Source organism: Corvus cornix, chromosome 15 (genome assembly GCF_000738735.6).
Source record: "Corvus cornix cornix isolate S_Up_H32 chromosome 15, ASM73873v5, whole genome shotgun sequence".
Lineage (NCBI taxonomy): Eukaryota > Metazoa > Chordata > Aves > Passeriformes > Corvidae > Corvus > Corvus cornix.
The window spans coordinates 12,156,894-12,176,642 of NC_046345.1; the positions used below are offsets into that span (position 1 = coordinate 12,156,894).

Below are 19,749 nucleotides of genomic sequence, written 5' to 3' on the forward strand. Positions count from 1 at the left end.
TTGTTATCCTTCAGATAAGGAAACATATTTTTTCCTTTTCATCTCTACTCCAAGCAATTACCTTTCCAAGCAATTCAGGGGGACGCTGGTGAGAGCACACCCCTCCCTTCCCAGTTTCCTAGCCCTAGAAATGCCAGTCCGTCCGGTTATGATAGTTTGCCCAGCTGATAGGGGAGAACACTGTGTTTCCTGAGTACTTGTGTTTTTCCAGGCCATTTTCTGATCACTTTCCAAAGACCTTTTCCCTAGTTCAGTTGACAGCAGCTGCTGGAAAGCTCCTCCCTGAGGGAGGAGAGAAAACTTCATAGATTTTTCAAGAATAACTTCACAACACTCACACAAACCAGGACTGGTGCTGCTGTCGGGTGAGGAAGGGTCTGCAGGTGAGAGCCAGGGTTTTGCTGGATCATGTTTCTCTGTCGCTTGCCCTGGCGGAGATCCAGTGCCGCCTGCAAGTTGAGGCAATCAGGTCACTTTCTGCCTCGGGAGAGGTGCCAAATGCTGAGTATTAAAGGAATCAGCACGACCGTGGGGCAGGAGCAACAGGCCAGCATGCAGGAACAACAAGTGTTAGAAGATCTGGAAGTGCCCCTTGCAAGGAGAGAAACGGAGACCCTCTTCCAAGAGCAGCCTGAGACTGGGAACCAGTACTTGGAGGACACTTTGCTTCGGAGTTACTTGAAAACACACCTTCCTCCCAAGGTCTGTTTGTGTTTCTGTGTGTACCCACCACGACTCTGCTGAGTCACTGCTTCAGACGCTGAAGTGAACGTTTGTCTGAGCCTTTTTGTGCCTTTGAGTGTTTAACTGGAGGGAACTTACCAGCATTCCTTAAAACTTGTTGTGTTTGAGGGCAGGGGTGGCAAACACTGCCAGGACATACCCAGCAAGCAGCTCAGTGGGCTCCTGGGACTGAGTGTTGCAATGCTGTTTTGGGATTGTCAGCGTGGGCATTTGTTTTCTGGTCATGCAGAGAAAGGAATTTCTGAGAGAAGAAACAAACTAAGGTGCTTCCAAACTCTTCTGTGTTCTTCCACCTCTCTTTCCTGGGAAAGAGGGGCTTTTAAGGAAAATTCCTAGGGAATGGGGCTGTTCTCAGCCGAGTGCTCAAGAGGGTGGGAAGGCCCTTTGGGGTTTGCTTGTTCTCAGCACAGGTTGGTGGCACTTCTGGGTTCATTTTTCAGACAGGAAACGCTCTGTATGGATTTCAGAGGTGCAGGTGGGAGGGTGAGATCCCCAAGCTCTGGGTGTCTGTGCTGTGAGCTCCAGTCCTACAGGTACCCCTGGCAGGAGGTGGCTCACCTCGCTGGATATCCTCTGCCATCACCCCAAGGGCCACAAGTGCTTCCCACTTTTCAGGGACCAGTTTTCATGGAGCAGAGTGTGACCTCTCTCCATGATTTATTCCAGCAGGAGCAATACCACGACTTCTAAAGCCACCAGGTGACCAGAGGGGAGGGGACCTGCCTTTCAGTGAGGCTCCCACTTCCCCTGCTTGCTCTCTAGGTCTGTGAGGCCTGGCAGACACAGCATGGGAAGAGTGTGGTGGCAGTATGGGAAGCTTGCTTTTGCCACAGCCACCCCAAAAGAGAGGAATGAGGCCTCCCTAAGCACCACCGTGGCCTTCTTGCCAGAAGAGAGGACAGGAAAGGAGGATGCCTCTGGGCAAGCATGAAGATCCTGCTCCTAATCTGCCCCTTTGGAAGAAGCATGACTCAGGTCTCCCAGAGAGTAAAAGGATCAGTACAACAAGGCTGCTTCCACTCCTTCCCCGAACCGAGAATGGTGGCTGCAAAATCTCCCGGAGAACCGGGAGCAGCGCCTCCCTTTCGTTTCTGCACTCGGTCCCAGCGGGGCAGTGTTGCCTCACTGCTGGAGAGGAGAGTCCGGGCTGCTGCCTGTAGCCCTGAGAGCCTGATCTCCATCTTCCTCTCCAGGACAGCAGCAACCCCTGAGGCTTTGGGTGTCCCGCCGAAGATGCAGGCTGATTCCTGTTGTGCTATTCCATGGCAAACGCATAAATTTTCTTGAAATGGCACAAAAAATTTCTTTCTCTGTTTGAAGTTGATTTAAGGAGAAGACAGAATTAAGCACCTGCTTTTTCTGGGTGTTGTTGCGAAGAGGGATCTATCAGGCTTTGCTGCCCTGAAAATATAATATAAAGGATGTCTATTTGCACTCCTAATGTGCAATAATTTGCACATTTCCAATATCTTCATGCTTGGAACATCAAAGGACAGATTAGGGCGAATGAGACCACCCAGCAGCCTCAGCCATCTCCACATCCCAGTGTCCATTCTTTGGAGCACCCAGGCTGCTGCGTGTGACATTCAGCAGTCACAAGTGTAGGAGTTTTGATTTTGTTCTTTCACCTTGGAAAGAAACACATTTATTTGGGTAATTCAGTGGTTTGTCAGGCTGTGTGTGGTCAGGGCATGAGCTCCCGGTGAGGCAGTTGGGGTCTTTTAGGAAATAGGACTGATAGTGAAGGGATTGTTGTGAGTTCCTTGTATGAACTCAAACCAAGAGATCTATTTGGTAGACTCAGGTTCTTCTGCCCACAAAAAACCCACCAGGTCAACAGTTCAAAGATTCTTGTGCTTCAGGGATCAGCAAAGGCCATGAACTCTGGATTCCTGGGTTGTGCTGTGGAAACAACCTTCAAATTGTTGTCACGCATGATAAAGATTGGAGATGCACACCCATGGGTGTGGCATGAGCTGGAGCCGCTGACAGGCTCTCGTCCCTGGTTTTGGTTTGTTTTGTGCTTTTTAACACTATTTCACTGCTCAGTGGAAGGAAAACTGGCTGGTCTGAGAAGGGAGACTTCCAGAGTGGCACCTGGACAGTGTGTGTTTGATCCTCATCACACGTATGGAATGGCAGAGTGAGGAAGGAATCAATCACACAGAATGTAGATTAATGGAAGGTCAATACAGGGGGAGGCAGGGAAGGGGGAAAGCCATGTTTGTATTTCATCAACAGCAAGTTACTGGGGTTTATAACTGCACAATTTTGGGTGCAGCAATTATGGCATTCACCTCCTTCATTATTTTATTGAGGAGGGAACGAGCATCTCTTGAGAGGCGGAGAACAGCAAACAATACTTCCTCTGATGGAAGCAAATCAGCTCCTTCTTTGACCCCCAACACAGTTTTGGATGGGTTTAGGCCAACAAGGTCCAAGAGTGCTGGAGGTTGGGACCTCCTGGCCTGATTTTAATCCTCTATAATTGGGGTTTTTTAAGTCTGGGCAACTTCACTTGGTTTTGGTCATAGGCACTGAAGAGAACTTGCAAAATGCAATTCCTTTCACCCTGAAACAGGGATCTGAGGGGTAGGGAATGAATCACTCCTCTGTGAGTGCTGTTTTCCCTCCATTAACTATGGACATATTACTCCATCCAGGTGAGCCAAGACCAGCAGAAACAAGGGCACATGAATCCTTCAGGAAGCTAGGTACAGGGTGGGAATTTGAATCTACACATGTTGTGTGCCAGGCTGAAGCTGAAAAGATTGCTCCATCCCTCCTTTTCTAATCTGACAGGCAGGTAGCTGCTGAGCCCAGTGGAAGTTTTCCTATACAGATGAAGGCATTCAATTTTTGGCAGCCCTTCCCCTGGCATTCTTCTCCAGCAGTAAATCACAGAGAGGCTGAGGGACCTCTGGAGACCGTCTCGTCCAACCCCCCTGCTCATGTGCATCTGTGTCATTCTCAGCCTTGACACTAAAGTGCTTCTGTCTTTTGTGAAATCCAGACATGCTGCCAAAAGTAACTTGAAAAATGATTTTGAGGGAAAAAAGAGAAAAAGTGACAGCAGAGCACAGCTGTGCCAGCAGAGGCTGAGGGAGCTGTCGTGCTGTGTTATGGAATGCATGGAAGGGCCAAGTGGCCAGAGACTACTGGCACTACAGGACAACACGGTCAGTCCTCTGCCTTTCCAGCTGGGACTGAGGCTGGGATGTGCTGAAGGGCTCTCCTTGTTGCTCCACAGGTACTGGAGGAGGTGCATCAGGACCTGGAGAGGTTTGGAAACCGCCTGCTAACCAAGATCCAACCTCTGGGCTGGGAATGTGAGCTGAACCCCCCCGTGTTCCGGCAGTACGATGCCTGGGGGCGGCGCGTGGATCACATCCACACGTGCTCGGCATGGAGGAGGATGAAGGAGATTTCGGCAGAAGAGGGGCTGATTGCTGAGGCCTATGAGAGAAGATACTCCAACTGGAGGTAACTGGGGGAAAATGGGAATGACAGTGCCTTCCTGGTTATTCTTAGCAAGGTTTATTCAGCGTTTTGCAGGACTGAGCTGGTTGTGTAATGGGCAGCAGATGCTGCACGGACACCAGCACACCTCCTGCTGTCCCCAGCAGCTCTGTCTGTCCACTGCAATGTTCCAGCTCACCAATGATAAGCCATAACTAATGGCCCACACTTGATCATAATATTCTTTGATGTCACCTTCCTGATTGTGGGGCCTGGCAGTTCCCTGCACCACTCCAGCTTTATGTGTGTTAGTTGTAATGCAGCTAAAGATGTGGGATTTCGCTTGCAGGTTTTTTGTATTCCAGACCATGGTGACAGACCCACATTTCTTATTGTTAAAAGCTGCACAAGCTGGCCTGGTGCTGGCAGTCCCACTGGGACTGAGAAACTCTGCTTCTTCTCTTCCCTCCTCCTGGCTGGAACAGCTTTTGCCCTCTCTGAGATGAGTGGTCTGATCCTCACCTGTTCTGGCTGTATTTTTTCCTCTCTTCCCAGTCGAGCTATTTTATCCTCCTGCTGTTGCACTGCTGTGTAACCCGTCTGTTTTCCCTCTCTCTCTCCCTCTCCCAGCCGCCTGTACCAGGCTGTCAAACTGTACTTGTTCTCAAGCTCCTCTGGAGGTTTCAGCTGTCCACTGGCCATGACTGATGGGGCAGCCAAAGTCATTGAGGTATGAGCTCAGCTGGTCCCTGAGGGCACAGCCCATGTCTAACCAGCACTGCTGGTTAGAGATGGGAGCACTGGCCAAGGATGGAGGAGCACTGATCCATCTGGTTCTGGGCACAGCCTGTCCTTGCTCTGTGACTCAGCTCAGTCTCCCACTGCCTTTCTGCGTTAGGGACAAAGCCTTTGTGCCCACGCCAGCTTTTAGATTCACTTACAGCACTGTGTTCAGTAAGGCCTTTGCTGCACATGGCACCTGTGGCACTGCAGGTAGCTGGAAAGGTGTCCCAAGTGGAAGTGTTCAGGGCCAGGTTGGACGGGGCTTGGAGCCACCTGGTCTAGTAGAAGGTGTCCCTGCCCATGGCAGGGGGTGGGACTGGATGAGCTGTAAGACCCCTTCCAACACAAAGCTTTCTCTAATTCTATGAGTCTGTGATATGTTTTTACTATAATTTGTTTTCCTATTTTCGTGTGCAGTGGCAGTTAGATATAATAGGCCAGATCCATACCTAGTGGATCCACACCTAAATTCACCAAGCCACCAAGACTTTACCAACTGGAAGATTTGACTCTGCATCTTAGTGACCCCCTCTGTATTGCCTCAGTGGGTACATAGGATTCAGAGGAAAATACCCCTTAGGTAGCTAACCCTGGGCATTTTAATTCACCAAAACTTAAAGCAGCACAAGGCAGTTCCCTCTTCCCTGCAGTTCTCTGGGTGCTGGTGACATCCAGCATACCTGAACCTGGCACATGGGCTGTTTGAGACCTCTCTCCCAGAAATCCAAAGGGATAGGGATGCTCAGCACTCCCTGTTGTAACACAGGTCTGCACCTTCTGCCTGCACAGTGCTGCAGCAGCCAGGAGGGACCTGGGCTGGCTCACAGGCTCTCAGCAGCACCTGCAGATGCTCTGCAGTGCAGGACACCCACCTGCTTCCAGACTGGCCTGTCTGAACCCCGAACATACCAGTTAAGGCAGCTGTATAATGTCACCTACTGTGTTATGATCATCTCAGTTTCTTTTCCCTCCCCTCAAACAGTCACTGGGTATTCCTGGATCTCTGAAAAACGCTTTTTCCCGTCTGACATCCCGTGACCCCGAGAAGTTCTGGACCTCTGGCCAGTGGATGACCGAGCGAAGGGGTGGCTCAGATGTTGGTACGTGCTCTGGGGTGGGAAGCAGATGTGGCAGTGAGAACTGAGAAAATCAAGGGTGTGGGGAACCTAAAAAGCCAGGGAGCTTCAGCAAAAGTAATCCAAATCCTCTGCATAGCTCTGTTTTATAACAAGGAAAGGCCAACCTCTGTCCTCTGGTGCACACAGGACATGCAGGCAGGCACAGAGCTCTGCTCCTTGCATAGGTAGCCCACAGATGTCTGGCTCTAAAATCTAAACCTCGAGCCACATAAGCCCATTTCAGCTGGGACTGAGGAAACATTTTGGCCTTCAACTTTTATTCCTGGCTAATGCTTGTTATTACTAAGATCAGTTATTTGTCTTCTAACATTAATAATGGGCAGGGAACTTCAGAACTCTGCTGCAGAGGCAGAACTGTGGGAGGGGAGTCACCTGCATCTGATGAAGCTGCAGTTGGTTTCCCATGGAAGCAGTGAAAGGATCAGCTGTGAAGTGAAAGATGTGCATCACTGCAGGAGTCCCAAATCCATAGAATCCTTTGTAGCCCCTAAAGAAATGGAGGCACTGGATTATACACACTGCATTTCTTATCGAGGGTCAATGAAAGAGATTAACAGCTAACCCATGCTCCATCTCATAGCAAGAAGTGACTTAAAGGAGCTGCTGCTTACACTGTAAAATCAGCATCAATTGACACAGAAATTCCCATAAGACCAAGAACTTTTCTCCTCTCTTTCAGCTAACGGCACCGAGACCGTGGCCAGGGAGCAGCCGGATGGCACCTATCGTCTGTATGGATTTAAGTGGTTCACATCAGCAGCTGATTCTGATGTGACATTAACCCTGGCCAGGATAGCAGATGCTGAAGGACAGGTAAACCTGCTCTGTTGGATGGGGAACCAGGGGAAGGAGCAGGGGCATTCTTTTTCTTCCTTGGTGCCTTGTAATGACATCCTCTCTGCATGCCTTGCAGTGTACTCAGGGGTCCAGAGGCCTGTCCCTGTTCTTCCTGAGGGTTCGGGATGAGGAGGGGAAGCTGAACAGCATCCAGGTGCAAAGGCTGAAGGACAAGCTGGGCACAAGGCAGATGGCAACGGCAGAGCTGTGGCTGCAAGGAGCCAGAGCAGAGCTGGTGTGTAAGAGTTCACCTGCCCTGGGGACTAGGCTGCCCTGGCATGGCACACACTCCTGAGGCTTTCAGCAGTGATCCCAACTGAAAAAGTTCCTCTCTTCCACCTCCATGGCTTGGCTGTCCACATCACAGAACAATTCACTAGTGGGGCTCTTGTGTGGGGCAGAGCTGAGAAGAGTTCAGGAAAAGATGAGAGAGAACCAAAAAAAAAAAAAAGTTATTTTAGGCTGGTCATTTCCTTAATCCAGGTTGCTGAGCCAGCTGAGGGACAGTTTGTGTAGTGTGCAGGTAGGAACAAGCAGCAGGGACCAGAACTGATCATACTGACACCATCTCCCAAAAGCCACTTCTCTGGTCATAGAAACAGTCCCAGAATAGTTTCGATTGGAAGGGACCTTAAAGCTCATCTCGTTCCACCCTTTGTCATGGGCAGGGACACCTTCCACTAGACCAGGTTGCTCCAAGTCCCATCCAACCTGGCCTGTAACGCTTCCAGTGATGGGGCAGCCACATCATGCCACAGACTTGGCTAAAATGAGACAGATGTATTTTAAAGCAAGCAGGTCTCTGAGTGCCTGAGGGCAGACAGGGACAGAGTGGACAGCCCGTGTCCATGTGTCTGTTGACACCACTTTCACTTCCATATCCATCCCCATCCAAGGCATGTGAAAGGTTCACGTCAGCCCTCATTCCTTGCAGATCTCTGCAGAGGGTCGTGGAGTGGCTGCCATCTCCAACATGCTGAACATCACTCGGATCCACAATGTCATTAGTGCAGTGGCTTCCATGAGAAGGTGAAGACAGCATGGATTCCCCCAGGGCTGAAGGAGCAGCTGGTCAGGACAAGGGGGGACTTTGCAGTGCTCGAGTGTCACCTTTGTGGGACAGGCCTGGAGCCGGCAGTGCTGGAGGAGGGTGGCCTGTGAGTGGGTGACCTGTAAGGTGGGGCACAGCTGGGCAGGGTTCTCCTTTGCGGGGTGGGGCTAGAAGGGAATGCTCAGAAGTGGGAGGTTGCTGGTGTAACTGTTCCCTGTGTGTGTTCCCTCCAGGATGATCAGTCTGAGCAGGGACTACGCCCGCAAGCGCGTGGCCTTCGGGAAGCTTCTCAAGGACCATCCCCTGCACATGCAGACGATAGCACGAATGGAGGTGAGGCTTTTGGGAGTCAAGCTGGACCTGTTGGGAAGGAAAGAGGACAGAGATCCTGTTAGTGAGCACAGCCAGCCTGCCTGCATTCAGATGTAGGAGGCCATTCCTGCTACAGCAAGGTGAATGCATCAAGGGAATTGTTGTACTGTAGTGGGATTTGGTCTGATTAGAGACCTAACTCCTCTGCTGGACCTCAGGTTATCCTAAACAATTACCTGGGAGTTCCTCTGAGTGAAAGGAGTGCCCCTGCTGTGAGAAGCCATGACCTCTGAAGTTGGGTGTTGGCCTCAGAATCCAGGCCTGACACCACAGTCACCTGAACTGCAGTTACCAGACTCTTGTCCAAGACTGTGTCTTGGTTTCGAAAGACAGGTGTCTGCTAAGGAAGGCAGAAGCCTCCCTTGAAGTGGCAGATATAACCCCTTTCCCTCTGAGTTATTATAATTTTGAAAAATCAAGGACCTTTAGGCAAAGATGTGGGAAATAGGAAGAACAGTTCTTTACTATTATATATATAACCAGTCAAACAAACAACAATAACTATGGCAGTAACAGCAAACAATCACAAACCCAGCCCCAGCCTTCTCGGCTGCCGGGCCCTTTCCCCTCGGGTGCAGTTCCGCTCGCAGCCGGCAGGGGCGCTGGCGGCTCCCGGTGAGCAGGGCAGGTGCGATGGTTCCCCCGCGGCTGCAGGGGGCGCTCCGGAGCGAGCTCGGGGAGCACGCGGCACCGGTGCCCCGGGATCCCGGGAAGGGATGGAACAAAGGCTTCACAAACCCCTGGGCAGCCGATCCCGGACTCTCAGGAACAGCAGGCTGGAACGGCAGGCTAGAATGGCAGGCTGGAGCGGCAGGGACGAACGCAAATCCCGGGTGGCAGACGAGATGTATCCAGATGGGAAAAACCCACGGAGGCCCAGGCAGGCAGGGCGAGCAGGGCTACAGCGTAGCGAAAGCTCGAAGCAGCAGTGGGGCAGGGCAGCCACAGCCCGGCCTCCAGCAGGGCAGGGAAAACGGCTTTGGGATCCCAGCGTTGTTTCCAGCAGAAAAAGAAAAAAAAACGGCCGAGACGAGGAACCCGCAGCTCCTTTCTCTGCAGCTCCTCTCTCCGGACGCTCAGAGCGAACTGACCCCACACCCAGGTGTAGACAAAGGAGTAGCCAGGCCCGCCCCACCCCGCTTTTTGTCTTTCTTAAGGACAGCTATTTGTCCCCTAGCAACATGCCTATGGGAGAAAATTCCTTTAACAGGAAAAAAACTAAAACTAAACTAAAACCCCAACAGACTGGTACAGACTCATCCAACTTCCCTGGGAGCTCCTGCACCAGGAGATGGGCTGTAAACAGTATTTAAAAATTCTCTTGCAAGGTGGGGGAAGGCAGTCAACATCTGTCAAACATCACTTCAAGCTCCAGCATCTCCTTGTCTGTAGCCAGAACTCCCCCTCTGAAAGAAAGGGCAGATCCTACATAGTCCCACAACACAGAGCTCCATATCCTGATGCTTCCCAAATCAAAACTTGCCAGGGTAGTAAGCTGCTCAGGAAGAAATCTGTCACAGGCCTTGCAGCTCCTGGTTCTCAGAGGCTGACCATCATCTCACATCCCTTACCTTTTGAAAGGATGTGGATTTGTGGCCTGGATGCCTTTTAGGAGCTTTGTTAAGGCTCAGGTAGGCCTGATGAAATGCATTGCCCCTTTCCTCTACTACATCACAGTGTCCAAGAGTGGCAGAGAACCTTTAATATTCCATACTTTGTGCCTTGGCTGCTCAGAGGTCTCTGTCTCTGAAGCTGTGGGTCTGAGCAGGCAGGGGTGGCATTTTACCCTGGAGGCAATCTCATGCATGGAATCCTGGAATCAGCAGAGTCCAGGATCCCAGCCAGTGAATCCCCCTGTTCTCTGCTCACAGGTGCAGGTGAGAGGGGCGTTTCTGCTGCTTATGGAGATCGTTCGCCTGCTGGGCCTGGCTGAAACCAACCTGGCGAGTGAGCAGGACCAGCTGCTCCTGAGGCTGCTCATCCCAGTTGCCAAACTGTACACAGGGAAGCAGGTATGGAACACATGGATTAGCCCAGAGTGTGGAATGTTGGCAACCACAGAGCTGGGAAGAGGAGTGTGTGACACAGCAGTGAGGGCAGGGGGTACCTGCAGCAGTTCCTGCTCTGGAGGCTGCTGCTCCTGCAGGTCCTGTCAGTGTCACTCGGGCTTCATTCTCCAGCTGCTCCTCCTGCAGGTAATGACCAGCCTGCCTCAGGAGATGAGCAGGACCCAGTCAGCCCATCCCAGCAGGAGCTGTTATGTGGTGTGAGAGGTTGGATTTTCCCCTCAGACACTGTGGATCATACCAGCTCTCTGCATTTTGCAGGCTTCTGCTGTGGCTGTTGAGGCGATGGAGAGTTTTGGAGGCCAAGGTTACATGGAGGACACAGGCTTGCCAGTCATGCTCCGGGATACTCTGGTAAGAGAGTGGCAGGAGAAGGTCCTGTGTGTCATCAAGTCCCCTGCACAGCACTCTGGTTCCGTGCTAAAGACACACTCAAGGGAGAACACAGCCCTCCTGGGCTCACTTCAGGTGTGGCAGCTCCTCCCTCACTGCCTTCCTGCTGAGCCCAGTCACCCCCAGGGAGGGACAGGATGTGTTCCTGGTGCTGAGGTTGTTCCCTAGCACAGCAATGGAGCTGGGCTCTACTGCTCCCTTCCACTTGTTGTGAGACAAGATATCTCTGGAGATATCCTTGATATCCCTCACTTCTGCTGTGTGTCTTTGTTCCCTCACACTCCCCTTCCTTGCTGCTGTCACTCCAAAGGCTCCCTCATGCTCTTCCACAGTCTCCTCTTCCCCACAGGTGCTGTCCATATGGGAGGGGACAACAAATATCCTGTCCCTGGATGTGCTGCGATCCCTCACCAAGAGCCAGGGGCAGGTGATGGCTGCGTTCCTGTCCACAGTGCAGGTGAGCCCACACCTGCAGCCCTGCTCAGCCTGATTCACACACCTTGGCAGAGCCTGGTTTGGGGTTTATGCACCTGCCTGAAACTGGCAGGGAATAGGCCCAAATTGAAAGCTTTAGACAAGTATTCCAACGGTGTCTTACAATTCTGCTCCTTAAATAGCTCTTCCTAAAGCAGGATGCAGGCAGTGCTCATCCTGGGATCCTTGTGGTCAGATACTTTCAGCTCAGCAGTGAGGAGCTTGGCACTGTAGAGTTCCTCATGACAGGTACCAAAATAAGTATATTTTTAACGTGACTCACCTTCCTGAATCCAAAATAATTTTGCGGTTTTGTTTCTTAACTGGAAAATCACCACAGGACTGCTGAATATTGAACCTCACTAGGGCTATTACTGCATTATGACTTTCTATTTTTATTCCCTGAAAAGATGGAAAGAGCCAAAGGAATTCCATTGCTGCCTCTTTGGATTTGCTGTTCTTTGGCGCTACTTTTAAAGCTGCTCAGGTGACAGGAGTTAGAAGCAGCTCAGTGTTTTATGAAGGTGAAGGAGCATCACCTGGCTTGGTGTGTCCCAAAAAAGGAGACAGGAGCAGCCCAGGAGGCAGGATCAGAGGGTGTTGTCTCAGAGGAGACATTATTAATAATCCAGACACAGCAATCCCGATTTCATTAGCCCAGGCACAGCAGGGGAACCCTGGGCATTTGGAGTGCTGGATTTGATTGTGTGCAGCCTTCACCTTCCCACTCAGACCCTGTGAGAAAGGAAGGGTCTGGGACACTGCTCTCCTGCAGCACTGGGAACTGGACAGAGCTTTCCAGAGCCTGAGTAGTTCTCCCAATGGCTGCAGTTGGCAACTTCTGTCCCATCTCACCCCCCCAGCTCAGCTGTGCTCTGTACGCAGCACCTCTCTGATCCCCAGGGACAAGGGTTCCCTTGCCATCCTCTCTGACAACTTTTGAGAAGGGAGAAATACCTCAAACAATTTGGCCACCAAACAAGAAACCAAATCTGCTCAGGGGCAGGACTGAGCACACCTGCTGAGGGCAAATCCAGCTGTTGGCAAACAGCAGCTTAGGCTGACACTGCAGGGGGAAGTAAAGGAGCTGGGGGTAGGCTCTAAAGTAATTTGGGAAGAAGCAGCCTCCACAGTAGTAATAATTTAAACAAAAACCCCACAAAGGTGCTGTGCTGCACCCTGGAGCACCTCCCTGCTGCAGCTCAACAACGGGATAATCAGGGAAGCATTCGGGAGCACAGCGTGGTGATGCAGAGCAGGGACCTGCAGAGCAGTAACACGAGTACTGAGATTCATTAATTAATGAGCTCCTCAGTGCTCCCATCAATCACGCTGTGGGTGAGGCTGGAGGGGGGTGGGCGCTACCTTCAAGGTTTCCAAATTCCAGTAATGCCACTGCCTTTACTGGCCGTGTCACACTGAGGCTGCTGCATTTCCAAGGAAAGTGGCTGGGTTGGGCTCAGAGCAGTGTGGATGCTCCAATTCTGGATAGAAGAGATCAGACCTGGCCAATTTCAGCTTTTCCTTTATGCCTGGGGCAGCCAGGTGCCGGAAAGGCAGCCTGGGAGGGATTTCTGTCTGCAGAGTTCTGCAGGAATGTGCTTGAGTTTCTATACCAGAATCAGGTTTTCACTCACAGGTGATAAACAACATCTTTCTGAGCTCCAGGTGTCCAAATTCTTTCAGTCTGTGAGTCTGGCTCATTTTGAAACATCCCTCCCAATCCTGTCTAGTGAGGAAATAATTTAATCCATCATAAAGGGGTTTTACTGCTCCAATCCCTTTCCTTTTTATTGATGCACACAAACCGAGTACAATTTATTTTATGTTTGTCCATCAAGGTTCTCAGTGTGCAGGACTGGTGCCCATTGTCAGAGTGCTTTGCAGAAAGCAGCATTAGTACCTGTGCAGCACTTGCTTCTCTGAAGGTCATCGCAAGGGTAACTCCTTCTCTTGCTTCTTTCCTGTGTCAGTTGTCTCTGCTGATGGTGAGATACCCAGTGCTGCTGGGGCTGGGGTCAGGAGCAGGAACCAAGGGTTGTAATTATCCTCAGGAGAAGGGAAATAGAGAGAACTTCCCCATCCTTGCACACTGTGATTATGAGAAGCTGGATATTTAGGGTTTTTAATCCACAGGTGAGTTTGTGACAAACCACCTTGTCTAGAGGTCATTAGTCTGGAAATCCTGGGGAGAAGAGCGAGTGTGAGAGACACGGATGGAGCCATGGGTTTGAGTTGGAAGGGACCTAAAAACTCACCCCATTCCCACCCCCTGCCATGGCCAGGGACACCTCCCACTGTCCCAGGCTGCTCCAAGCCCCAATGTCCAGCCTGGCCTTGGCCACTGCCAGGGATCCAGGGGCAGCCACAGCTGCTCTGGGCACCCTGTGCCAGGGCCTGCCCACCCTCCCAGGGAACAATTCCTTCCCAATATCCCATCCAGCCCTGCCCTCTGGCACTGGGAAGCCATTCCCTGTGTCCTGTCCCTCCATGCCTTGTCCCCAGTCCCTCTCCAGCTCTCCTGGAGCCCCTTTAGGCCCTGCAAGGGGCTCTGAGCTCTCCCTGGAGCCTTCTCCTCTCCAGGTGAGCCCCCCCAGCTCTCCCAGCCTGGGTCTCCAGAGCAGAGGGGCTCCAGCCCTTGGAGCAGCTCCGTGGCCTCCTCTGGACTCCTCCAGCAGCTCCAGGTGCTTCCTGTGCTGGCCCCAGGGCTGGGGCAGCTCTGCAGGTGGGGTTTCACCTGAGCAGGGCAGGAGGGCAGAATCCCCCCTCCCCTTCTGCCCATGGTTTGGGATCAGCCCAGGACACATCCTGACTTCCGGCTCTGCTGTGGTGAGAATTTCAGGTGGATACTGCTCAGGGCCAGTCAGTTCATGTTGTACTAAAATTTTATTAGCTGGAATTTTGAGCCAGAGCCCTGGGTGTACTTTCAAATTCAATTACAATCTGAAAAGTGCCTCTAAAATAGGCCTGGGAAGTTTGTTGATTATTGCATTTGAGTCACTTCAGGTGAAATTTGGGCACATCCCAGGACAAGATCTCAGCAGCAACCCCGCATGTGTCGTGCAGGGCTCAGAATCAACTCTTGCCTCAAGAATTTCTGTGTAGGGCTGTAATTCAGGCTGTAAATCAGCCCTGCAATCTCAGACACGTGACAGTGTTTTCAGGTCCTTTTCAGACCACAACCCCAATTTCCAAACAGCAGGAAACAAATCGAGGTTATTGATGTGGGGCCGTGTGTTCACTCCAAGCATTGACACGAAATTGTGCTTTTAGCCCTGTTTGGGATGTTCCTCCTGTCACTGTATTTTTAGATACTCATGATTAATCTTGTAAGTAAAAACCACTCTGACCGCATTGCTTGGGAGCCAGTGAGAGCAAACAAACAAGCAGCATCTTAAAATTCCTCCATGAAAACAGAGGGAATCAGAACTACTGGAGCTCTGAAGCTCCTTTGCTGATTGTTTCAGGCAATAATGGGGCAGTGATGCTCTGTGTGCCTCCCCCCAGAGCTGCAGCAGAGCAGCCAGGAGAGAAGAGGAGCTGCTCCTGCCTCAAGCATTGCCCTGGAGCAGCTTCCAGCCTCTCCATCCCAAGTGCAGAGAGGGCATGGAAAAACCTTCCAGGAGATCCAGGGCTTTTGGTTAGGAAAGGAATAAGTGCAATTGGAACCAAAGAAAAAAGTAAATTATTGGTGAGCAAAGACAGTAGAAGGTCTTTTTTATCCCTTAAGGATAAATGATGCTCTTACATTCCTGATCCATATTCCCAGGTGTTCAAACCTTCCAGCTGTGACAGCATGTCCATGTCCCAGCCACAAGCAGTGCACGTCGTCCCCGTGCTCGGCTGGTGCCGTGCTGGCTCCACCCAGACTGTGGGAATACGGTGATGCCTTTGGGATCCGTGATCCTCGTTAGCAACAACCTCCGAGCTACTTTGGAACACCTCATTAGTATTCTGTGGGCTTGGAGCTTTATGGGCTTTATGTTGGCACCAGAGTTGTTTTTGTATTTGATCAGCACATGCTGGGGGTGTTTCTGCCCCTGGAACCCAGAACAGCAGCACTGGGAAGTGTGGAAGTGTGGAAGTTTGGGGTCTGAGCAATCGGAGAACACAGAACAAACCTGAGCTCAGCCCAGCCCAGATGGATTTTCTGGTCCAGCAAGAGGAGCTGCGGGATCACCTCAGCACAGAAAGCCTTAGAAACATAAAGTATTCCTTCTGTGTAGCTGCTGCTCACAGGCTTCAGTCTCGTCTGCAGGTTATTGATGAAGCTAATTAATGAGCAGCACCTTCCACCACGCGCTGTGCTGCTCCCATCCAGCCTTTGGGGATGCTCTCCAAGCTGATCCCTCAGTCCTGCTGCAGAGAGAGGGGTTTGAGTGAGGAAAGATGGGACCACAGCCCACGAGGCAGGGCCACCCGCAAACACAGGCACTGTCCCATCCCTCCTACCAGGGAATACACAGGAGACACAGATGAACAGCACGGGAAGGCCGTGCCCAAAGAACAACAATTCCAGACTCTCTCGGCAGAGTATCCCTGGTGCTTTCACAAGGGATTTGGGATGTGGCAGAACAGCAGCTTGGCTCAGCCAGGGGAGCTTTCAGGCAGTGCTGTTGGCACAGTTAAATGGCCAGTGTCCATCAGAATCACAGAATCCTTTAGGTTGGAAAAGCCCTCTGGGATTAAGTCCAACCATTCCCCAGCACTGCCAAGGCCACCACTGACCCACATCCCCAAGTGCCACATCCACAGGGCTGTTAAATCCCCCCAGGGATGGGGATCCACCACTGCCCTGGAGCTGTGACAGTGCCTGGCCACCCTTTCAATGAAGAAATTTTCTCAAATATCCAACCTGGACCTCTCTCAGTGGAGCTTGAAGCCATTTCCTCTTGTCCTGGGACCTTTCCCACTGACACAATTTACAGAGGAAAGCTCCCTTAAATATGAATTTTCCTGCCTGGACACAGCTTGAGCATATTTGTGCAGGTAATAATATAACCCTGGGAGAATTAGACCCTGATATACAGGTATGGAGTTGGAGAGAATCGGGGGATGAGAGCTGATCCCCACGTGCAGCTGGGAAGCCAGAATGGAAACAGCAACATGCTGGCTCTGCTCACAGGGATTCTCCATCCCCAAGGCAAGGCTGGGAGCGTCCTTTTGGGCACATCCCCTTCCCTGGCTGCTCCACCCGTGCCAGGGACAGCCACCTGCAGCTGAGCTTGTTGCCAGCAGCCGGGTGCGCCCAGGGTCCCAGCAGCCCCTTCCTGGCACAAAGCAGATACACTGGAATTTCTCCTGTGGTTGTTCTCTCTGCAGAAAAAGCTGGAACTGGCTTCAGGCACTAAGGAACTGGCCCCAGGCGTGCAGCGGACACGGGAAGCCATCGGGAGCCTCCAAGAGTTCATGGCAGCTGCGGGCTCAGAGCAGGCACTGACCATGGAGCTGGCAGCCAGGGACTTCTCCTACAGCCTGGCACGGATCTACACAGGCAGGGCAAAGACAGGAATCACAGAACCATGGAATGGTCTGGGTGGAAAGGGACCTTAAAGCTCATCCAGTGCCACCCCTGCCATGGGCAGGGACACCTCCCACTGTCCCAGGCTGCTCCAAGCCCCAATGTCCAGCCTGGCCTTGGGCACTGCCAGGGATCCAGGGGCAGCCACAGCTGCTCAGGGCACCCTGTGCCAGGGCCTGCCCACCCTCCCAGGGAACAATTCCTTCCCAATATCCCATCCAGCCCTGCCCTCTGGCACTGGGAAGCCATTCCCTGTGTCCTGTCCCTCCATGCCTTGTCCCCAGTCCCTCTCCAGCTCTCCTGGAGCCCCTTTAGGCCCTGCAAGGGGCTCTGAGCTCTCCCTGGAGCCTTCTCCTCTCCAGGTGAGCCCCCCCAGCTCTCCCAGCCTGGCTCCAGAGCAGAGGGGCTCCAGCCCTTGGAGCAGCTCCGTGGCCTCCTCTGGACTGGCTCCAGCTGCTCCACAGCCTTGTGCTGATGGATTTCAGACCAGGAAGGGGCTGGGAATCAGCTGTAGACACCTGATTCACACCTGGGTCAAGGGTGGAGCTCAGTCCCCACCTTTCATGCTGAAGCAGCTCAGCCTTCAAGCACTGCTGAGAAGTGACCACCGTCCTTTTTTCCTGAGCCCTGGGCTGTTCTGGCAGGAGCCTGGGAATACTGACACCTCCTACTCCCCCACAGGAGCTCTTTTAATGGAACACGCAGCTCGGCCTGACGCTTCCTCCACAGACGTCTGCGCTGCCCTGAGGTAGGCACAGCCCTGCCCACCCTGGCCGTTCTGGATGATTCCATGGGCAGTGTCAGAGGCTTTGCTCTGCCTCCGGAGTGATCCAACTCCTGGCCACGGCCAGACCCACGAGCACCGCTGGGAACCAGCAGTGGCTGCTCTCAGCCCCGGGGCTTTTCCCTGCTCGGGAGATTTGCATTCCCGCACTGATGGGCGGGATCGCACCTGGGCACGGCTCAGGTTGGCACCAGCCCCGTGTGTGTGGCCGGGCTGGCACAGCCCATCCTTCTGTCCATCCAGGTGGTGCAACCAGGAGCTGTGTCCGGTGGCCGTGGAGTCAGGGAGGGGCAGCTACCGGGGCGGGGCAGCGCTCCAGGACAGCGCCCTGGTGTTCGGGAGCAGCCGGCTCTGAGCGCCCGCAGCCCCAGCACGGACACGAGGTGGGTTGCAATCCAAAACAAAACCTCCAAAATCCTCAGGTAGCTGCAAATTCAAGGTGCTGTGGAATATCCCGTTCCACAAGGGGCCAGACCAAATCCTTTAGGAGTGACCCCCACCTGCCCCGGGCTGAAATCTGCAGGTTTGAGGTTTCCTAACGCAGACACAGTCCTGAGAGTCGCTCCAAGGTACTGGAATGTTCTCTCAGTGCTTTAGGCAAAGCCCCAGTGACAAAATCCAGAAGCAGCAGCTCTTCAAGTGCCAACCCTCTTCTTTTTGAAGAAAATCAACCAAAATCCAACTGAAAAATTTCTGAAGCTGATTAAATACGAAAACCACCATTTTTCCTGCTTTCTAGTGCTGACCACGGACTTCACCCCTGCACCTGCCCTGGATGGTGTTTGCCGTTTCCACCCACCGTGGCTGTGGACCACATTGACCTCCTCAGGAACTGCTGCTTTCTGAAAAAAAAGGGATTTGTATTCTCTCTGGCCTCCAGAAAGTTGATTAATTCCCTATGCACGTGTCCTAATGATGCTGCAATCCATCCTGCCATAAATTCTACAGAAGTTTTGGATTGAAATCCAGTAATTCTCCACCTAAGCACTGGCTGTGTGCTCCTCCTCCCCCTCAGCCCATCAGTCAACCAGCTTGGTATTGCCCTGCTGGCCACAAGTTTTTAATTAAGAAGTTGCTAATAGCAGAAGAAAAGCACTAATAGACCAAAGACAGATGGAATTTATAGCTGGGAAATGCTACAGCAGCCAGACACTGAGTGGGAAGAGGGGGAAGGAGCTGTTTGCTGAGATTGGAGTTGTCCAGAGTTTCAAAGCTGGCAGAGCCACGAGGACACAAACGGTGGCTCCAGGGAGGAGCAGAGTGGAGCAATCCCGAGGCTCCATGGGCTCCCTGTGTCCTGGCACAGAGATCACAGGCTGAGCCAAGAAGAGCTTCCCTGGAATCAAACAAATGCCGTGAACCAGCCCCAGGACCAAAGGGCTTCTGTTGTCTGTGCATTGCAGGGAATAAAGAGTGTTTGGGTTTGAAAAATCTCCTACATCACAGAATCACAGAGCCATAGAATGGGTTGGGATGGAAGGGATCTTAAAGCCCATCCCATCCCATCCCATCCCACCCCCTGCCCTGGGCAGGGACACCTCCCACTGTCCCAGGCTGCTCCAAGCCCCAATGTCCAGCCTGGCCTTGGGCACTGCCAGGGATCCAGGGGCAGCCCCAGCTGCTCTGGGCACCCTGTGCCAGGGCCTGCCCACCCTCCCAGGCAACAATTCCTTCCCAATATCCCATCCAGCCCTGCCCTCTGGCACTGGGAAGCCATTCCCTGTGTCCTGGCACCAGGCTCTGTCCCTGCAGTTTGGTGTCAGAGATCTCACAGGTGTCCATGCGCAGGAGCTGCTGTGCCCCATAAAACTCAGGAGAACGGAAAGTGAGGGAGCAACGTGTGGCTCCGAGTGATGATGGCAGCAACATCCACCAGCAGATGTGCCCGTGGGTCCAACAGCAGGAGGTGGATGTGACCCAGGAGGGAAGGTCCTTGTGCTGGAAGTGGTTGCAGAGCTATCAACCCCTGGATCCCCTGCTCTCCCTAAGGGCTCATCTCCATCCAACTGCTGCCAATCCAGGCTTTCCTTCTTCCCAGCCAATTTTACATTTCTGAACATCAGGATTACTTTTTTCCTCATATATGAGCTATAATCTGCCTAAAAATAAGCCCCTCAAACTGGGAG

At 52.4% G+C, this 19,749-nt stretch overlaps 1 protein-coding gene across 2 annotated transcripts; it reads left to right on the forward strand.

The window, feature by feature from the left end:
* Nucleotides 1-280: 280 nt before the first annotated feature.
* On the forward strand, nucleotides 281-19,063 carry LOC104694985 (acyl-CoA dehydrogenase family member 11-like). Of its 2 annotated transcripts, XM_010408521.4 has the most exons (16): nucleotides 281-702; nucleotides 3,995-4,227; nucleotides 4,834-4,933; nucleotides 5,969-6,086; nucleotides 6,805-6,938; nucleotides 7,039-7,197; nucleotides 7,897-7,991; nucleotides 8,247-8,346; nucleotides 10,257-10,397; nucleotides 10,713-10,805; nucleotides 11,194-11,301; nucleotides 13,160-13,258; nucleotides 16,641-16,812; nucleotides 17,521-17,587; nucleotides 17,867-18,006; nucleotides 18,363-19,063. In XM_010408521.4, exons 1-15 carry the CDS (start codon nucleotides 409-411, stop codon nucleotides 17,976-17,978), a joined length of 2,025 nt encoding a protein of 674 aa, XP_010406823.3. In that variant the 5' UTR covers nucleotides 281-408; the 3' UTR covers nucleotides 17,979-18,006; nucleotides 18,363-19,063. The 2 variants fall into 2 exon arrangements, with proteins under 2 accessions (XP_010406823.3, XP_010406824.3); XM_010408522.4 differs by lacking the exon at nucleotides 13,160-13,258 and having other exon boundaries at nucleotides 288-702.
* The last annotated feature ends 686 nt before the right edge of the window (nucleotides 19,064-19,749 follow it).

Bases quoted from the DNA above. Each gene is read 5' to 3' on its own strand.
- LOC104694985 (XM_010408521.4), top strand. From the start codon at position 409: ATGTTTCTCTGTCGCTTGCCCTGGCGGAGATCCAGTGCCGCCTGCAAG. The intron at 10,398-10,712 runs GTATGGAACACA...TGCATTTTGCAG, and splicing joins AACTGTACACAGGGAAGCAG to GCTTCTGCTGTGGCTGTTGA. The intron at 11,302-13,159 runs GTGAGCCCACAC...TTGTCCATCAAG, and splicing joins CGTTCCTGTCCACAGTGCAG to GTTCTCAGTGTGCAGGACTG.